This window comes from Apteryx mantelli, chromosome 2 (assembly GCF_036417845.1).
Source record: "Apteryx mantelli isolate bAptMan1 chromosome 2, bAptMan1.hap1, whole genome shotgun sequence".
In the NCBI taxonomy this organism is placed as follows: Eukaryota; Metazoa; Chordata; class Aves; order Apterygiformes; family Apterygidae; genus Apteryx; species Apteryx mantelli.
Window position 1 is genome coordinate 1,490,334 of NC_089979.1, and position 18,656 is coordinate 1,508,989.

At 57.6% G+C, this 18,656-nt stretch overlaps 3 protein-coding genes across 3 annotated transcripts; all 3 read left to right on the forward strand.

Annotated features, from left to right (window-relative positions):
* The first annotated feature begins 2,938 nt into the window (after positions 1–2,938).
* On the forward strand, positions 2,939–3,235 carry LOC136991455 (feather beta keratin-like). The gene has a single exon (XM_067292588.1). It carries the CDS (start codon positions 2,939–2,941, stop codon positions 3,233–3,235), a length of 297 nt encoding a protein of 98 aa, XP_067148689.1.
* A 4,676-nt stretch (positions 3,236–7,911) lies between these two features.
* Positions 7,912–9,249, forward strand: LOC136991456 (feather beta keratin-like). The gene is made up of 2 exons (XM_067292589.1): positions 7,912–7,962; positions 8,932–9,249. The coding sequence occupies exons 1-2, from the start codon at positions 7,912–7,914 to the stop codon at positions 9,247–9,249; spliced, it is 369 nt and encodes a 122-aa protein (XP_067148690.1).
* Positions 9,250–15,079: 5,830 nt separating this feature from the next.
* LOC136991457 (feather beta keratin-like) lies at positions 15,080–15,376 on the forward strand. The gene has a single exon (XM_067292590.1). The coding sequence runs from the start codon at positions 15,080–15,082 to the stop codon at positions 15,374–15,376; it is 297 nt and encodes a 98-aa protein (XP_067148691.1).
* The last annotated feature ends 3,280 nt before the right edge of the window (positions 15,377–18,656 follow it).

The window sequence follows — 18,656 nt, forward strand, 5'->3', positions numbered from 1 at the left end:
CGCGCCCACATTTTCCCTAGTCTTCCTTTTGCTGCTCATGTATTTGAAGAAGCCCTTCTTGTTGCCCTTGACATCTCTCGCCACATTTAATTCCAAACGGCCCTTGGCCTTCCTCGGCGCATCCCTGCATACTCTGACAACGTTCCTATAGTCCTCCCAAGTGGCCCGTCCGCCTTTCCACATTCCCTATACTTCCTTCTTCTGTCTGAGTTTTGCCAGGAGCTCCTTGCTCATCCATGCAGGTCTCCTGCCTCCTTTGCTTCACTTCCTACTCAGAGGGATGCTCCCACCTTGAGCTTGGAGGAAGTGATGCTTGAATATTAACCAACTCTCTCGCACCCCCCTTCCTTCTAGGGCCCTGTGACGGTGTGCTCCTTCCCCCCCACTGATGTGCTCTCTCCCCCTCAACCTGACCTCCCTGTAAACAGCACGTATGTAGGGGCTGGTTGAGCATGCGCCAGCTAAGGCCCGTCTAGTATGCAAATATGACTAGGAGTCAATCATCTCCCCCCCAGAAAGAGGGGGCAGCCCAGAGCCCATTGAGCTCTCCTGCATGGCAGCGGGCTGCACTGCAGAACCTCCCCTTGAGCAGGGACGCCTCTCAAGGTTACTCCTCGAGGTTGAGAGATTCCTTACCCGCAAAAGATCCTCAATAAGTGATTAATAGCATGCTGAACTTTTGTGAACTTCGGGAAACTTTCCTGAGTTATATCTCTGACTAATTGCGCACACAATCCCTTAGACATAAACCGTTGACCAAGTCTGGGACTAGGACTGGATCCAGCCGCACCTAGGCTCCTCTCCGAAGGAGTTTAGAAAGCAAGGGGGTCCAGTCTGATCCTTGTGACTCAGTGGGAGGGTCTCCGTTGCACACGCATCTGACCCTGTCCTTCATGCAGTAAATAACTGAGTGAACCTTGCCAATCGAACCTCATTAAATCGTTCTTATTTACGATTGAACTTTGTTAAGTCGCTGTCTTACTGCAATAAACGTAGTGCTGCTTCCCTCTTACGAGTGAAGCGCATCACTCCTTTCGTGACAGGCCCTAACCCATGCGATTCCTCCAAGGAGCTCCCTGAAGAGGACAAAGTTTGCTCTCCCGAAGTCAACGGTTGCGATCCTACTCAGTGCCCTGCCTCCTCCTCGCAGCACCCGGAATTCCACCATCTCATGGGCACTGCAGCCAAGGCTGCCCCCAACCTTCACGTCTTCAACCAGTCCTCCTTTGTTTGGTAGTACGAGGTCCAGCAGCACACCTCTCCTTGGTGCCTCCTCCAACACCTGTGTCAAGAAGTTGTCATCAACGCTCTGCAGGAAACCATGCCCCATGCACGCCTGCGCTTCCCCGCCGCAATGGACAGACGCAAGCCTCTCCCATCCAACACCACTCACAGCACTGCCCTCACCCCTTTGCACTCACCCAGACACCACACCCTAAATGCCCTTGCTCGCCTGCCACACGCCCCATCTCACACTCACACTCCACCTCTGCCTCTCACAACACTCACCACCTCTCCCAAACCTCCACAGCCCTTGCAAGGGCACCCGCATCAACGACTGCCCTGTGACACACAAAGACCACCCTGGCAACGGGCTGCCGGCAGCAAAGGCGACCCCAAGCAGTGGCCAGCACCGCCTTCTCGCCAGAAGCACGCACTACGGCTTGCTAACACAGAACCAGGCCGACGGACAACAACGGCCTTCTCTTGCAAACACCCTTCCTCCCCTTCCTCCATTGCCACTCCCACGCACCGCCACACGACCGCAGAAGACAAAACACGCAGCCTCCTTTCGCACAACTGACACCTTGCACCCAACACACACGGCAACCCACCACCGTAGCCAACCTGACCACAAAGGCAAGGACTAAAGAAGGCAGCCAACATGATCGCAGGGGCAGGGCCGCATGGCCAACACTCCTGGCAACGCCACGCCAGCCTCCCTGCTGGCAGACAAAATCGGGGGCCCTCCTCACAACGCACACCCAAACCACACCACACAACTGCCACACGCTCACCTCACTGACGACACCCGGCCTCTCCTACACTTTGGCAACTATGTCCGCCCGCCCGCCCGCCCTGACACGCACCTGCCACCAAAATCCTACGGCCTTAATAGGCTCCCTTGAAAGGGACCGCTGTCCCATAATGGGCACCTCCGAAACACCAGGAAATGAAAAGGCAGCGTTGCGGCAAGGAAAACCAACCCACGCTTCATTACTTGCGAGGGTTTGCGCCTTCAAGAGCACCTGCATCCAAAAGGCCGTCATGCGCAAAGGCCGTCCCATCGCCTCCGGCGCTCCGCCACCAGCATAAAAGCCCAGGCAACGCAGCACTCCCTCACACACTTCTCCTCCCGCCTTCTCCTCCTCCACGAACAAGGTGAGTCGCAACCTCCGGACCCTTCTTCGCCCAACTCCTTTCTCCCCTCACACACACTGCCCGGCACATACTCCCTCCTATGCCCTACTCTCCCTTCCCTCACTCGCCTCCTTCTCACCCAAGGGCCAAGCTGCCGCAAGCTCTCGCAGACAGACAGCCTGCCCTTTCCCTCACCTTCCTCGTGGGCTACGCGCTCGCACACAAGCTGCCCTCTGCCTCTGACACACCAACTCCCTCACTGCCTCCTTCCTCTTCGACACCCTCTCACTCGGCCCACACCTCTCACCTCCACCTCTGCCCGCACGCAGCGACAGCACACGAGCCGTCGCGCTACTGCGCACAGCCCCTCCGCCACCTGCCCCACGCACCGAGCAGACAAACCTGCACCCTCTGCACGGGCAACCCTCGGCACGCACCTGCAGCACCCCTTCCGCATCCCAACACCCCTGCTCCACACACACACAGCACAGGCCCCCCACTCCCTTCGCCTCCTCACACGCGCCTCCTCACACTTTCTCAACACCCCCTCTTCCAGGACCCTCTCCACAACACAGACATGGCCTGCTACGACCTCTGCAGCCCCTGCGGACCCACCCCGCTGGCTAACAGCTGCAGTGAGCCCTGCGTCAGGCAGTGCGAGCACTCCCGCATTGCCATCCAGCCTCCCACCCTTCTCGTCACCCTGCCCGGACCCATCCTCACCTCCTTCCCCCAGAACACCGCCCTCGGATCCACCACTGCAGCTGCCTTGGGTGACGCTCTTGCTGCTCAGGGAGTGCCCATCTCCTCCGGACGCTTCACCTTCGGCGACCTTAGCTGCTTCCCCTGCGGGAGAGGCTGCAACCCCTGCTAAGGCACCTCCCCACCACCACCAACAACACCCTGCAACGCTCCGGACCCACTGAGCACGTGCCTCCGTGACACCGGCAACACAGGGGCTCACCAGCCACGCCTCTGCCTCTCCAGCAAGACACCAAGCAAGCAAGCGGGCAAGGCGCACAGCCTCACCTCTTGCAGACACGCACAAGGCACCTCCTGCTCTTCTCCCACTTCCTTCCTGGCATCGCCCCTTCTCCTGCTTCCACCGCTCTCCCGCAAATGCACGTGCTCCCAAGGCTAAGCCCGTGACGGACCGCCTACGAGACACTTCCCCCACGCCCCATGAAGACCTCTGTGCTCTGCCAGTATCCGCTGCGCACAGCCAGGCCACACTGGTGCTCCTCCTACTTCCACCTCACACCGCCTCCCGGACACTTTCCCATCCTTCCTCTCACTCTTTTCCAGCAATAAACGTCTGCTGCATCCCACATGGAGACGCCTCCTCTGCCTTTCTTCTCACAAGACTCTTTCAGTCTCTCCACACACAAACACAGGGCTCTCGAGGACAGCGGGGTGCCCGCGTGGCTGCCTGCGTGCCTGGCAGACAAGGGGCCTGCCCTCTACCCCCTTCAAGATGGCCACAGCAAGCCCGTCCCAACACAAGCACACCCATGCGCACACACAGCCTGCCAGCGGCCACCAGACACCTGCCCCACCAGCGCCAGCACCTCTCCCTAGAAAAAAATCACCAACAGCCATGCTGGCCTCCACGGTCCCTTCCAGCGCACGACACAACACCCTCCCTTCACCAAACAAGGCCTTGCACACACTAAGGCCCCTCCGCCCAGGGCTCTCACGCAACCCCACCCTGCCTCCACACACTCCACCAACTCTCCGCCTCACCACCACTTTCGAGCCCTCACAAGCAACACTCCCACACAAGCCCAAGGAAACGCTGCACAGTAGGGAAGACAAACAAAGGGCCAATAAAAGAACAAAGCAGCAAACACACCTCATTTCCCCACAACTAGCGGCGTAACTGGCCTCACTTACACAAGGCAATTGACACAGAATCACAGAATCGCTGAGGTTGGAAGGGACCTCTGGAGATCAGCTAGTCCAAGCCCCCTGCTCAAGCAGGGTCACCTCGAGCATGTAGCACAGGATTGCGTCCAGGCGGGTTTTGAATATCTCCAGAGAAGGAGACTCCACAACCTCTCTGCGCAACCTGTTCCAGTGCGCTCTCACCCTCACAGTGAAAAAGTATTTCCTCATGTTCAGATGGAATTGTCTGTGTTTCAGTTGGTGCCCGTTGCCTCGCGTCCTGTCGCTGGGCACCACTCAAAAGAGTCTGCTCCCATCCTCTTGACACCCTCCCTTCAGATATTTGTACACATTAATAAGATCCCCTCTGTCTTCTCTAGACTAAACAGACCCAGCTCTCTCAGCCTTTCCTCAGAACAGAGATGCTCCAGTCCCCCCATCATCTTTGTAGCCCTTCGCTGCACTTGCTCCAGTAGTGCCACATCTCTCTTGTACTGGGCAGCCCAGAACTGGACACACTACTCCAGATGTGGCCTCACCAGCGCTGAGGAGAGGGGGAGGATCACCTCCCTCCACCTGCTGGCAACACTCTTCCTGATGCACCCCAGCAGACCATTGGCCTTCTTGGCCACAAGGCCACATTGCTGCCTCATGCTTCACTTGGTGTCCACCAGCGCTCCCAGATCCTTCTCCGCAGAGCTGCTTTCCAGCAGGGCAACCCACAACCTGTCCTGGTGCATGCCGTTACTCCTCCCTAGGTGCAGGACCCTGCACTTGCCTTTCTTCAACTTCAGGAGGTTCCTCTCCGCCCACCTCTCCAGCCTGGCCAGGTCTCTCTCAATGGCAGCACAGCCTTCTGGTGTATCCGCCACTCCTCCCAGTTTTGCATCGTCAGCAAACTTGCTGAGGGTGCACTCTATCCGTTCATCCAGGTCATTGATGAAGAAGTTGAACAAGACTGCACCCGCTACTGACCCCTGCGGGACACCGCTAGCTACAGGCCTCCAACTAGACTCTGCCCCGCTGAGCACAACCCTCTGAGCTCTGCCATCCAGCCACTTCTCAAGCCACCTCACTGGCCACTCTTCTAGCCCACACTTCCTGAGCTTGCCTAGGAGGATGTTATGGGAGACAGTGTCAAAAGCCTTGCTGAAGTCAAGGGAGACAACATCCACTGCTCTCCCCTCAACCAGCCAGCCACTCATTCCATCAGAGAAGGCTATCAGGTTGGTTAAGCATGAGTTCCCCTTGGGGAAGCCATGCCGACTACTCCTGATCACCACCTTTTCCTCCACATGCTCGCACAGGGCCTCCAGGATGAGCTGCTCCATCACCTCTCCAGGGATCGAGGTGAGCCGGACTGGCCTCTACTTTCCCGCGTCCTCCTTATTGCCCTTTTTGAAGACATTGGGCTGACATTGGCTTTCTTCCAGTCTTCAGGCACCTCTCCTCTTCTCCATCACCTTTCAAAGGTGAGGCAGAGTGGCTTAGCAATAACGTCCGCCAGCTCCCTCAGCACTCCTGGGTGCATCCCATCGGGGCCCATGGATTTGGGCGCGTCAGCTTTGCCTAAATCATCTCTAACACCATCCTCCTCAACCAAGGGAAAGTCTTCCATTCCCCACACTCTCTCTCTTGCCTCCAGGGTCTGCCATTCCTCACGGCTGGCCTGAGCAAGAAACACTGAAGCAAAGGCGGCATTCAGCAACTCTGCCTTCTCTGCATCCTTCCTCACCAGGGCACCCGCCCCATCCAGCAGCGCGCCCATATTTTCCCTAGTCTTCCTTTTGCTGCTCATGTATTTGAAGAAGCCCTTCTTGTTGCCCTTGACATCTCTCGCCACATTTAATTCCAAACGGCCCTTGGCCTTCCTCGGCGCATCCCTGCATACTCTGACAACGTTCCTATAGTCCTCCCAAGTGGCCCGTCCGCCTTTCCACATTCCCTATACTTCCTTCTTCTGTCTGAGTTTTGCCAGGAGCTCCTTGCTCATCCATGCAGGTCTCCTGCCTCCTTTGCTTCACTTCCTACTCAGAGGGATGCTCCCACCTTGAGCTTGGAGGAAGTGATGCTTGAATATTAACCAACTCTCTCGCACCCCCCTTCCTTCTAGGGCCCTGTGACGGTGTGCTCCTTCCCCCCCACTGATGTGCTCTCTCCCCCTCAACCTGACCTCCCTGTAAACAGCACGTATGTAGGGGCTGGTTGAGCATGCGCCAGCTAAGGCCCGTCTAGTATGCAAATATGACTAGGAGTCAATCATCTCCCCCCCAGAAAGAGGGGGCAGCCCAGAGCCCATTGAGCTCTCCTGCATGGCAGCGGGCTGCACTGCAGAACCTCCCCTTGAGCAGGGACGCCTCTCAAGGTTACTCCTCGAGGTTGAGAGATTCCTTACCCGCAAAAGATCCTCAATAAGTGATTAATAGCATGCTGAACTTTTGTGAACTTCGGGAAACTTTCCTGAGTTATATCTCTGACTAATTGCGCACACAATCCCTTAGACATAAACCGTTGACCAAGTCTGGGACTAGGACTGGATCCAGCCGCACCTAGGCTCCTCTCCGAAGGAGTTTAGAAAGCAAGGGGGTCCAGTCTGATCCTTGTGACTCAGTGGGAGGGTCTCCGTTGCACACGCATCTGACCCTGTCCTTCATGCAGTAAATAACTGAGTGAACCTTGCCAATCGAACCTCATTAAATCGTTCTTATTTACGATTGAACTTTGTTAAGTCGCTGTCTTACTGCAATAAACGTAGTGCTGCTTCCCTCTTACGAGTGAAGCGCATCACTCCTTTCGTGACAGGCCCTAACCCATGCGATTCCTCCAAGGAGCTCCCTGAAGAGGACAAAGTTTGCTCTCCCGAAGTCAACGGTTGCGATCCTACTCAGTGCCCTGCCTCCTCCTCGCAGCACCCGGAATTCCACCATCTCATGGGCACTGCAGCCAAGGCTGCCCCCAACCTTCACGTCTTCAACCAGTCCTCCTTTGTTTGGTAGTACGAGGTCCAGCAGCACACCTCTCCTTGGTGCCTCCTCCACCACCTGTGTCAAGAAGTTGTCATCAACGCTCTGCAGGAAACCATGCCCCATGCACGCCTGCGCTTCCCCGCCGCAATGGACAGACGCACGCCTCTCCCATCCAACACCACTCACAGCACTGCCCTCACCCCTTTGCACTCACCCAGACACCACACCCTAAATGCCCTTGCTCGCCTGCCACACGCCCCATCTCACACTCACACTCCACCTCTGCCTCTCACAACACTCACCACCTCTCCCAAACCTCCACAGCCCTTGCAAGGGCACCCGCATCAACGACTGCCCTGTGACACACAAAGACCACCCTGGCAACGGGCTGCCGGCAGCAAAGGCGACCCCAAGCAGTGGCCAGCACCGCCTTCTCGCCAGAAGCACGCACTACGGCTTGCTAACACAGAACCAGGCCGACGGACAACAACGGCCTTCTCTTGCAAACACCCTTCCTCCCCTTCCTCCATTGCCACCCCCACGCACCGCCACACGACCGCAGAAGACAAAACACGCAGCCTCCTTTCGCACAACTGACACCTTGCACCCAACACACACGGCAACCCACCACCGTAGCCAACCTGACCACAAAGGCAAGGACTAAAGAAGGCAGCCAACATGATCGCAGGGGCAGGGCCGCATGGCCAACACTCCTGGCAACGCCATGCCAGCCTCCCTGCTGGCAGACAAAGTCGGGGGCCCTCCTCACAACGCACACCCAAACCACACCACACAACTGCCACACGCTCACCTCACTGACGACACCCGGCCTCTCCTACACTTTGGCAACTACGTCCGCCCGCCCGCCCGCCCTGACACGCACCTGCCACGCACCTGCCACCAAAATCCTACGGCCTTAATAGGCTCCCTTGAAAGGGACCGCTGCCCCATAATGGGCACCTCCGAAACACCAGGAAATGAAAAGGCAGCGTTGCAGCAAGGAAACCAACCCACGCTTCATTACTTGCGAGGGTTTGCGCCTTCAAGAGCACCTGCATCCAAAAGGCCGTCATGCGCAAAGGCCGTCCCATCGCCTCCGGCGCTCCGCCACCAGCATAAAAGCCCAGGCAACACAGCACTCCCTCACACACTTCTCCTCCCGCCTTCTCCTCCTCCACGAACAAGGTGAGTCGCAACCTCCGGACCCTTCTTTGCCCAACTCCTTTCTCCCCTCACACACACTGCCCGGCACATACTCCCTCCTATGCCCTACTCTCCCTTCCCTCGCTCGCCTCCTTCTCACCCAAGGGCCAAGCTGCCGCAAGCTCTCGCAGACAGACAGCCTGCCCTTTCCCTCACCTTCCTCGTGGGCTACGCGCTCGCACACAAGCTGCCCTCTGCCTCTGACACACCAACTCCCTCACTGCCTCCTTCCTCTTCGACACCCTCTCACTCGGCCCACACCTCTCACCTCCACCTCTGCCCGCACGCAGCGACAGCACACGAGCCGTCGCGCTACTGCGCACAGCCCCTCCGCCACCTGCCCCACGCACCGAGCAGACAAACCTGCACCCTCTGCACGGGCAACCCTCGGCACGCACCTGCAGCACCCCTTCCGCATCCCAACACCCCTGCTCCACACACACACAGCACAGGCCCCCCACTCCCTTCGCCTCCTCACACGCGCCTCCTCACACTTTCTCAACACCCCCTCTTCCAGGACCCTCTCCACAACACAGACATGGCCTGCTACGACCTCTGCAGCCCCTGCGGACCCACCCCGCTGGCTAACAGCTGCAGCGAGCCCTGCGTCAGGCAGTGCGAGCACTCCCGCATTGCCATCCAGCCTCCCACCCTTCTCGTCACCCTGCCCGGACCCATCCTCACCTCCTTCCCCCAGAACACTGCCCTCGGATCCACCACTGCAGCTGCCTTGGGGAACACTCTTGCTGCTCAGGGAGTGCCCATCTCCTCCGGACGCTTCACCTTCGGCGACCTTAGCTGCTTCCCCTGCGGGAGAGGCTGCAACCCCTGCTAAGGCACCTCCCCACCACCAACAACAACACCCTGCAACGCTCCGGACCCACTGAGCACGTGCCTCCGCGACACCGGCAACACAGGGGCTCACCAGCCACGCCTCTGCCTCTCCAGCAAGACACCAAGCAAGCAAGCGGGCAAGGCGCACAGCCTCACCTCTTGCAGACACGCACAAGGCACCTCCTGCTCTTCTCCCACTTCCTTCCTGGCATTGCCCCTTCTCCTGCTTCCACCGCTCTCCTGCAAATGCACGTGCTCCCAAGGCTAAGACCGTGACGGACCACCTACGAGATACTTCCCCCACGCCCCATGAAGACCTCTGTGCTCTGCCAGTATCCGCTGCGCACAGCCAGGCCACACTGGTGCTCCTCCTACTTCCACCTCACGCCGCCTCCCGGACACTTTCCCATCCTTCCTCTCACTCTTTTCCAGCAATAAACGTCTGCTGCATCCCACATGGAGACGCCTCCTCTGCCTTTCTTCTCACAAGACTCTTCCAGTCTCTCCACACACAAACACAGGGCTCTCGAGGACAGCGGGGTGCCCGCGTGGCTGCCTGCGTGCCTGGCAGACAAGGGGCCTGCCCTCTACCCCCTTCAAGATGGCCACAGCAAGCCCGTCCCAACACAAGCACACCCATGCGCACACACAGCCTGCCAGCGGCCACCAGACACCTGCCCCACCAGCGCCAGCACCTCTCCCTAGAAAAAAATCACCAACAGCCATGCTGGCCTCCACGGTCCCTTCCAGCGCACGACACAACACCCTCCCTTCACCAAACAAGGCCTTGCACACACTAAGGCCCCTCCGCCCAGGGCTCTCACGCAACCCCACCCTGCCTCCACACACTCCACCAACTCTCCGCCTCACCACCACTTTCGAGCCCTCACAAGCAACACTCCCACACAAGCCCAAGGAAACGCTGCACAGTAGGGAAGACAAACAAAGAGCCAATAAAAGAACAAAGCAGCAAACACACCTCATTTCCCCACAACTAGCGGCGTAACTGGCCTCACTTACACAAGGCAATTGACACAGAATCACAGAATCGCTGAGGTTGGAAGGGACCTCTGGAGATCAGCTAGTCCAAGCCCCCTGCTCAAGCAGGGTCACCTCGAGCATGTAGCACAGGATTGCGTCCAGGCGGGTTTTGAATATCTCCAGAGAAGGAGACTCCACAACCTCTCTGCGCAACCTGTTCCAGTGCGCTCTCACCCTCACAGTGAAAAAGTATTTCCTCATGTTCAGATGGAATTGTCTGTGTTTCAGTTGGTGCCCGTTGCCTCGCGTCCTGTCGCTGGGCACCACTCAAAAGAGTCTGCTCCCATCCTCTTGACACCCTCCCTTCAGATATTTGTACACATTAATAAGATCCCCTCTGTCTTCTCTAGACTAAACAGACCCAGCTCTCTCAGCCTTTCCTCAGAAGAGAGATGCTCCAGTCCCCCCATCATCTTTGTAGCCCTTCGCTGCACTTGCTCCAGTAGTGCCACATCTCTCTTGTACTGGGCAGCCCAGAACTGGACACACTACTCCAGATGTGGCCTCACCAGCGCTGAGGAGAGGGGGAGGATCACCTCCCTCCACCTGCTGGCAACACTCTTCCTGATGCACCCCAGCAGACCATTGGCCTTCTTGGCCACAAGGCCACATTGCTGCCTCATGCTTCACTTGGTGTCCACCAGCGCTCCCAGATCCTTCTCCGCAGAGCTGCTTTCCAGCAGGGCAACCCACAACCTGTCCTGGTGCATGCCGTTACTCCTCCCTAGGTGCAGGACCCTGCACTTGCCTTTCTTCAACTTCAGGAGGTTCCTCTCCGCCCACCTCTCCAGCCTGGCCAGGTCTCTCTCAATGGCAGCACAGCCTTCTGGTGTATCCGCCACTCCTCCCAGTTTTGCATCGTCAGCAAACTTGCTGAGGGTGCACTCTATCCGTTCATCCAGGTCATTGATGAAGAAGTTGAACAAGACTGCACCCGCTACTGACCCCTGCGGGACACCGCTAGCTACAGGCCTCCAACTAGACTCTGCCCCGCTGAGCACAACCCTCTGAGCTCTGCCATTCAGCCGCTTCTCTAGCCACCTCACTGGCCACTCATCTAAACCACACTTCCTGAGCTTGCCTAGGAGGATGTTATGGGAGACAGTGTCAAAAGCCTTGCTGAAGTCAAGGGAGACAACATCCACTGCTCTCCCCTCAACCAGCCAGCCACTCATTCCATCAGAGAAGGCTATCAGGTTGGTTAAGCATGAGTTCCCCTTGGGGAAGCCATGCCGACTACTCCTGATCACCACCTTTTCCTCCACATGCTCGCACAGGGCCTCCAGGATGAGCTGCTCCATCACCTCTCCAGGGATCGAGGTGAGCCGGACTGGCCTCTACTTTCCCGCGTCCTCCTTATTGCCCTTTTTGAAGACATTGGGCTGACATTGGCTTTCTTCCAGTCTTCAGGCACCTCTCCTCTTCTCCATCACCTTTCAAAGGTGAGGCAGAGTGGCTTAGCAATAACGTCCGCCAGCTCCCTCAGCACTCCTGGGTGCATCCCATCGGGGCCCATGGATTTGGGCGTGTCAGCTTTGCCTAAATCATCTCTAACACCATCCTCCTCAACCAAGGGAAAGTCTTCCATTCCCCACACTCTCTCTCTTGCCTCCAGGGTCTGCCATTCCTCACGGCTGGCCTGAGCAGGAAACACTGAAGCAAAGGCGGCATTCAGCAACTCTGCCTTCTCTGCATCCTTCCTCACCAGGGCACCCGCCCCATCCAGCAGCGCGCCCACATTTTCCCTAGTCTTCCTTTTGCTGCTCATGTATTTGAAGAAGCCCTTCTTGTTGCCCTTGACATCTCTCGCCACATTTAATTCCAAACGGCCCTTGGCCTTCCTCGGCGCATCCCTGCATACTCTGACAACGTTCCTATAGTCCTCCCAAGTGGCCCGTCCGCCTTTCCACATTCCCTATACTTCCTTCTTCTGTCTGAGTTTTGCCAGGAGCTCCTTGCTCATCCATGCAGGTCTCCTGCCTCCTTTGCTTCACTTCCTACTCAGAGGGATGCTCCCACCTTGAGCTTGGAGGAAGTGATGCTTGAATATTAACCAACTCTCTCGCACCCCCCTTCCTTCTAGGGCCCTGTGACGGTGTGCTCCTTCCCCCCCACTGATGTGCTCTCTCCCCCTCAACCTGACCTCCCTGTAAACAGCACGTATGTAGGGGCTGGTTGAGCATGCGCCAGCTAAGGCCCGTCTAGTATGCAAATATGACTAGGAGTCAATCATCTCCCCCCCAGAAAGAGGGGGCAGCCCAGAGCCCATTGAGCTCTCCTGCATGGCAGCGGGCTGCACTGCAGAACCTCCCCTTGAGCAGGGACGCCTCTCAAGGTTACTCCTCGAGGTTGAGAGATTCCTTACCCGCAAAAGATCCTCAATAAGTGATTAATAGCATGCTGAACTTTTGTGAACTTCGGGAAACTTTCCTGAGTTATATCTCTGACTAATTGCGCACACAATCCCTTAGACATAAACCGTTGACCAAGTCTGGGACTAGGACTGGATCCAGCCGCACCTAGGCTCCTCTCCGAAGGAGTTTAGAAAGCAAGGAGGTCCAGTCTGAACCTAGTGACTCAACGGGAGGGTTTCCTTCACACACACTCCTTTAGATATGAACCGTTGACCAAGTCTGGGACTAGGACTGGATCCAGCCGCACCTAGGCTCCTCTCCGAAGGAGTTTAGAAAGCAAGGGGGTCCAGTCTGATCCTTGTGACTCAGTGGGAGGGTCTCCGTTGCACACGCATCTGACCCTGTCCTTCATGCAGTAAATAACTGAGTGAACCTTGCCAATCGAACCTCATTAAATCGTTCTTATTTACGATTGAACTTTGTTAAGTCGCTGTCTTACTGCAATAAACGTAGTGCTGCTTCCCTCTTACGAGTGAAGCGCATCACTCCTTTCGTGACAGGCCCTAACCCATGCGATTCCTCCAAGGAGCTCCCTGAAGAGGACAAAGTTTGCTCTCCCGAAGTCAACGGTTGCGATCCTACTCAGTGCCCTGCCTCCTCCTCGCAGCACCCGGAATTCCACCATCTCATGGGCACTGCAGCCAAGGCTGCCCCCAACCTTCACGTCTTCAACCAGTCCTCCTTTGTTTGGTAGTACGAGGTCCAGCAGCACACCTCTCCTTGGTGCCTCCTCCACCACCTGTGTCAAGAAGTTGTCATCAACGCTCTGCAGGAAACCATGCCCCATGCACGCCTGCGCTTCCCCGCCGCAATGGACAGACGCAAGCCTCTCCCATCCAACACCACTCACAGCACTGCCCTCACCCCTTTGCACTCACCCAGACACCACACCCTAAATGCCCTTGCTCGCCTGCCACACGCCCCATCTCACACTCACACTCCACCTCTGCCTCTCACAACACTCACCACCTCTCCCAAACCTCCACAGCCCTTGCAAGGGCACCCGCATCAACGACTGCCCTGTGACACACAAAGACCACCCTGGCAACGGGCTGCCGGCAGCAAAGGCGACCCCAAGCAGTGGCCAGCACCGCCTTCTCGCCAGAAGCACGCACTACGGCTTGCTAACACAGAACCAGGCCGACGGACAACAACGGCCTTCTCTTGCAAACACCCTTCCTCCCCTTCCTCCATTGCCACTCCCACGCACCGCCACACGACCGCAGAAGACAAAACACGCAGCCTCCTTTCGCACAACTGACACCTTGCACCCAACACACACGGCAACCCACCACCGTAGCCAACCTGACCACAAAGGCAAGGACTAAAGAAGGCAGCCAACATGATCGCAGGGGCAGGGCCGCATGGCCAACACTCCTGGCAACGCCACGCCAGCCTCCCTGCTGGCAGACAAAATCGGGGGCCCTCCTCACAACGCACACCCAAACCACACCACACAACTGCCACACGCTCACCTCACTGACGACACCCGGCCTCTCCTACACTTTGGCAACTACGTCCGCCCGCCCGCCCGCCCTGACACGCACCTGCCACCAAAATCCTACGGCCTTAATAGGCTCCCTTGAAAGGGACCGCTGCCCCATAATGGGCACCTCCGAAACACCAGGAAATGAAAAGGCAGCGTTGCGGCAAGGAAACCAACCCACGCTTCATTACTTGCGAGGGTTTGCGCCTTCAAGAGCACCTGCATCCAAAAGGCCGTCATGCGCAAAGGCCGTCCCATCGCCTCCGGCGCTCCGCCACCAGCATAAAAGCCCAGGCAACGCAGCACTCCCTCACACACTTCTCCTCCCGCCTTCTCCTCCTCCACGAACAAGGTGAGTCGCAACCTCCGGACCCTTCTTCGCCCAACTCCTTTCTCCCCTCACACACACTGCCCGGCACATACTCCCTCCTACGCCCTACTCTCCTTCTCAGCCAAGGGCCAAGCTGCCGCAAGCTCTCGCAGACAGACAGCCTGCCCTTTCCCTCACCTTCCTCGTGGGCTACGCGCTCGCACACAAGCTGCCCTCTGCCTCTGACACACCAACTCCCTCACTGCCTCCTTCCTCTTCGACACCCTCTCACTCGGCCCACACCTCTCACCTCCACCTCTGCCCGCACGCAGCGACAGCACACGAGCCGTCGCGCTACTGCGCACAGCCCCTCCGCCACCTGCCCCACGCACCGAGCAGACAAACCTGCACCCTCTGCACGGGCAACCCTCGGCACGCACCTGCAGCACCCCTTCCGCATCCCAACACCCCTGCTCCACACACACACAGCACAGGCCCCCCACTCCCTTCGCCTCCTCACACGCGCCTCCTCACACTTTCTCAACACCCCCTCTTCCAGGACCCTCTCCACAACACAGACATGGCCTGCTACGACCTCTGCAGCCCCTGCGGACCCACCCCGCTGGCTAACAGCTGCAGCGAGCCCTGCGTCAGGCAGTGCGAGCACTCCCGCATTGCCATCCAGCCTCCCACCCTTCTCGTCACCCTGCCCGGACCCATCCTCACCTCCTTCCCCCAGAACACTGCCCTCGGATCCACCACTGCAGCTGCCTTGGGGAACGCTCTTGCTACTCAGGGAGTGCCCATCTCCTCCGGACGCTTCACCTTCGGCGACCTTAGCTGCTTCCCCTGCGGGAGAGGCTGCAACCCCTGCTAAGGCACCTCCCCACCACCACCAACAACACCCTGCAACGCTCCGGACCCACTGAGCATGTGCCTCCGTGACACCGGCAACACAGGGGCTCACCAGCCACGCCTCTGCCTCTCCAGCAAGACACCAAGCAAGCAAGCGGGCAAGGCGCACAGCCTCACCTCTTGCAGACACGCACAAGGCACCTCCTGCTCTTCTCCCACTTCCTTCCTGGCATCGCCCCTTCTCCTGCTTCCACCGCTCTCCCGCAAATGCACGTGCTCCCAAGGCTAAGACCGTGACGGACCACCTACGAGATACTTCCCCCACGCCCCATGAAGACCTCTGTGCTCTGCCAGTATCCGCTGCGCACAGCCAGGCCACACTGGTGCTCCTCCTACTTCCACCTCACGCCGCCTCCCGGACACTTTCCCATCCTTCCTCTCACTCTTTTCCAGCAATAAACGTCTGCTGCATCCCACATGGAGACGCCTCCTCTGCCTTTCTTCTCACAAGACTCTTCCAGTCTCTCCACACACAAACACAGGGCTCTCGAGGACAGCGGGGTGCCCGCGTGGCTGCCTGCGTGCCTGGCAGACAAGGGGCCTGCCCTCTACCCCCTTCAAGATGGCCACAGCAAGCCCGTCCCAACACAAGCACACCCATGCGCACACACAGCCTGCCAGCGGCCACCAGACACCTGCCCCACCAGCGCCAGCACCTCTCCCTAGAAAAAAATCACCAACAGCCATGCTGGCCTCCACGGTCCCTTCCAGCGCACGACACAACACCCTCCCTTCACCAAACAAGGCCTTGCACACACTAAGGCCCCTCCGCCCAGGGCTCTCACGCAACCCCACCCTGCCTCCACACACTCCACCAACTCTCCGCCTCACCACCACTTTCGAGCCCTCACAAGCAACACTCCCACACAAGCCCAAGGAAACGCTGCACAGTAGGGAAGACAAACAAAGGGCCAATAAAAGAACAAAGCAGCAAACACACCTCATTTCCCCACAACTAGCGGCGTAACTGGCCTCACTTACACAAGGCAATTGACACAGAATCACAGAATCGCTGAGGTTGGAAGGGACCTCTGGAGATCAGCTAGTCCAAGCCCCCTGCTCAAGCAGGGTCACCTCGAGCATGTAGCACAGGATTGCGTCCAGGCGGGTTTTGAATATCTCCAGAGAAGGAGACTCCACAACCTCTCTGCGCAACCTGTTCCAGTGCGCTCTCACCCTCACAGTGAAAAAGTATTTCCTCATGTTCAGATGGAATTGTCTGTGTTTCAGTTGGTGCCCGTTGCCTCGCGTCCTGTCGCTGGGCACCACTCAAAAGAGTCTGCTCCCATCCTCTTGACACCCTCCCTTCAGATATTTGTACACATTAATAAGATCCCCTCTGTCTTCTCTAGACTAAACAGACCCAGCTCTCTCAGCCTTTCCTCAGAAGAGAGATGCTCCAGTCCCCCCATCATCTTTGTAGCCCTTCGCTGCACTTGCTCCAGTAGTGCCACATCTCTCTTGTACTGGGCAGCCCAGAACTGGACACACTACTCCAGATGTGGCCTCACCAGCGCTGAGGAGAGGGGGAGGATCACCTCCCTCCACCTGCTGGCAACACTCTTCCTGATGCACCCCAGCAGACCATTGGCCTTCTTGGCCACAAGGCCACATTGCTGCCTCATGCTTCACTTGGTGTCCACCAGCGCTCCCAGATCCTTCTCCGCAGAGCTGCTTTCCAGCAGGGCAACCCACAACCTGTCCTGGTGCATGCCGTTACTCCTCCCTAGGTGCAGGACCCTGCACTTGCCTTTCTTCAACTTCAGGAGGTTCCTCTCCGCCCACCTCTCCAGCCTGGCCAGGTCTCTCTCAATGGCAGCACAGCCTTCTGGTGTATCCGCCACTCCTCCCAGTTTTGCATCGTCAGCAAACTTGCTGAGGGTGCACTCTATCCGTTCATCCAGGTCATTGATGAAGAAGTTGAACAAGACTGCACCCGCTACTGACCCCTGCGGGACACCGCTAGCTACAGGCCTCCAACTAGACTCTGCCCCGCTGAGCACAACCCTCTGAGCTCTGCCATTCAGCCGCTTCTCTAGCCACCTCACTGGCCACTCATCTAAACCACACTTCCTGAGCTTGCCTAGGAGGATGTTATGGGAGACAGTGTCAAAAGCCTTGCTGAAGTCAAGGGAGACAACATCCACTGCTCTCCCCTCAACCAGCCAGCCACTCATTCCATCAGAGAAGGCTATCAGGTTGGTTAAGCATGAGTTCCCCTTGGGGAAGCCATGCCGACTACTCCTGATCACCACCTTTTCCTCCACATGCTCGCACAGGGCCTCCAGGATGAGCTGCTCCATCACCTCTCCAGGGATCGAGGTGAGCCGGACTGGCCTCTACTTTCCCGCGTCCTCCTTATTGCCCTTTTTGAAGACATTGGGCTGACATTGGCTTTCTTCCAGTCTTCAGGCACCTCTCCTCTTCTCCATCACCTTTCAAAGGTGAGGCAGAGTGGCTTAGCAATAACGTCCGCCAGCTCCCTCAGCACTCCTGGGTGCATCCCATCGGGGCCCATGGATTTGGGCGTGTCAGCTTTGCCTAAATCATCTCTAACACCATCCTCCTCAACCAAGGGAAAGTCTTCCATTCCCCACACTCTCTCTCTTGCCTCCAGGGTCTGCCATTCCTCACGGCTGGCCTGAGCAGGAAACACTGAAGCAAAGGCGGCATTCAGCAACTCTGCCTTCTCTGCATCCTTCCTCACCAGGGCACCCGCCCCATCCAGCAGCGCGCCCACATTTTCCCTAGTCTTCCTTTTGCTGCTCATGTATTTGAAGAAGCCCTTCTTGTTGCCCTTGACATCTCTCGCCACATTTAATTCCAAACGGCCCTTGGCCTTCCTCGGCGCATCCCTGCATACTCTGACAACGTTCCTATAGTCCTCCCAAGTGGCCCGTCCGCCTTTCCACATTCCCTATACTTCCTTCTTCTGTCTGAGTTTTGCCAGGAGCTCCTTGCTCATCCATGCAGGTCTCCTGCCTCCTTTGCTTCACTTCCTACTCAGAGGGATGCTCCCACCTTGAGCTTGGAGGAAGTGATGCTTGAATATTAACCAACTCTCTCGCACCCCCCTTCCTTCTAGGGCCCTGTGACGGTGTGCTCCTTCCCCCCCACTGATGTGCTCTCTCCCCCTCAACCTGACCTCCCTGTAAACAGCACGTATGTAGGGGCTGGTTGAGCATGCGCCAGCTAAGGCCCGTCTAGTATGCAAATATGACTAGGAGTCAATCATCTCCCCC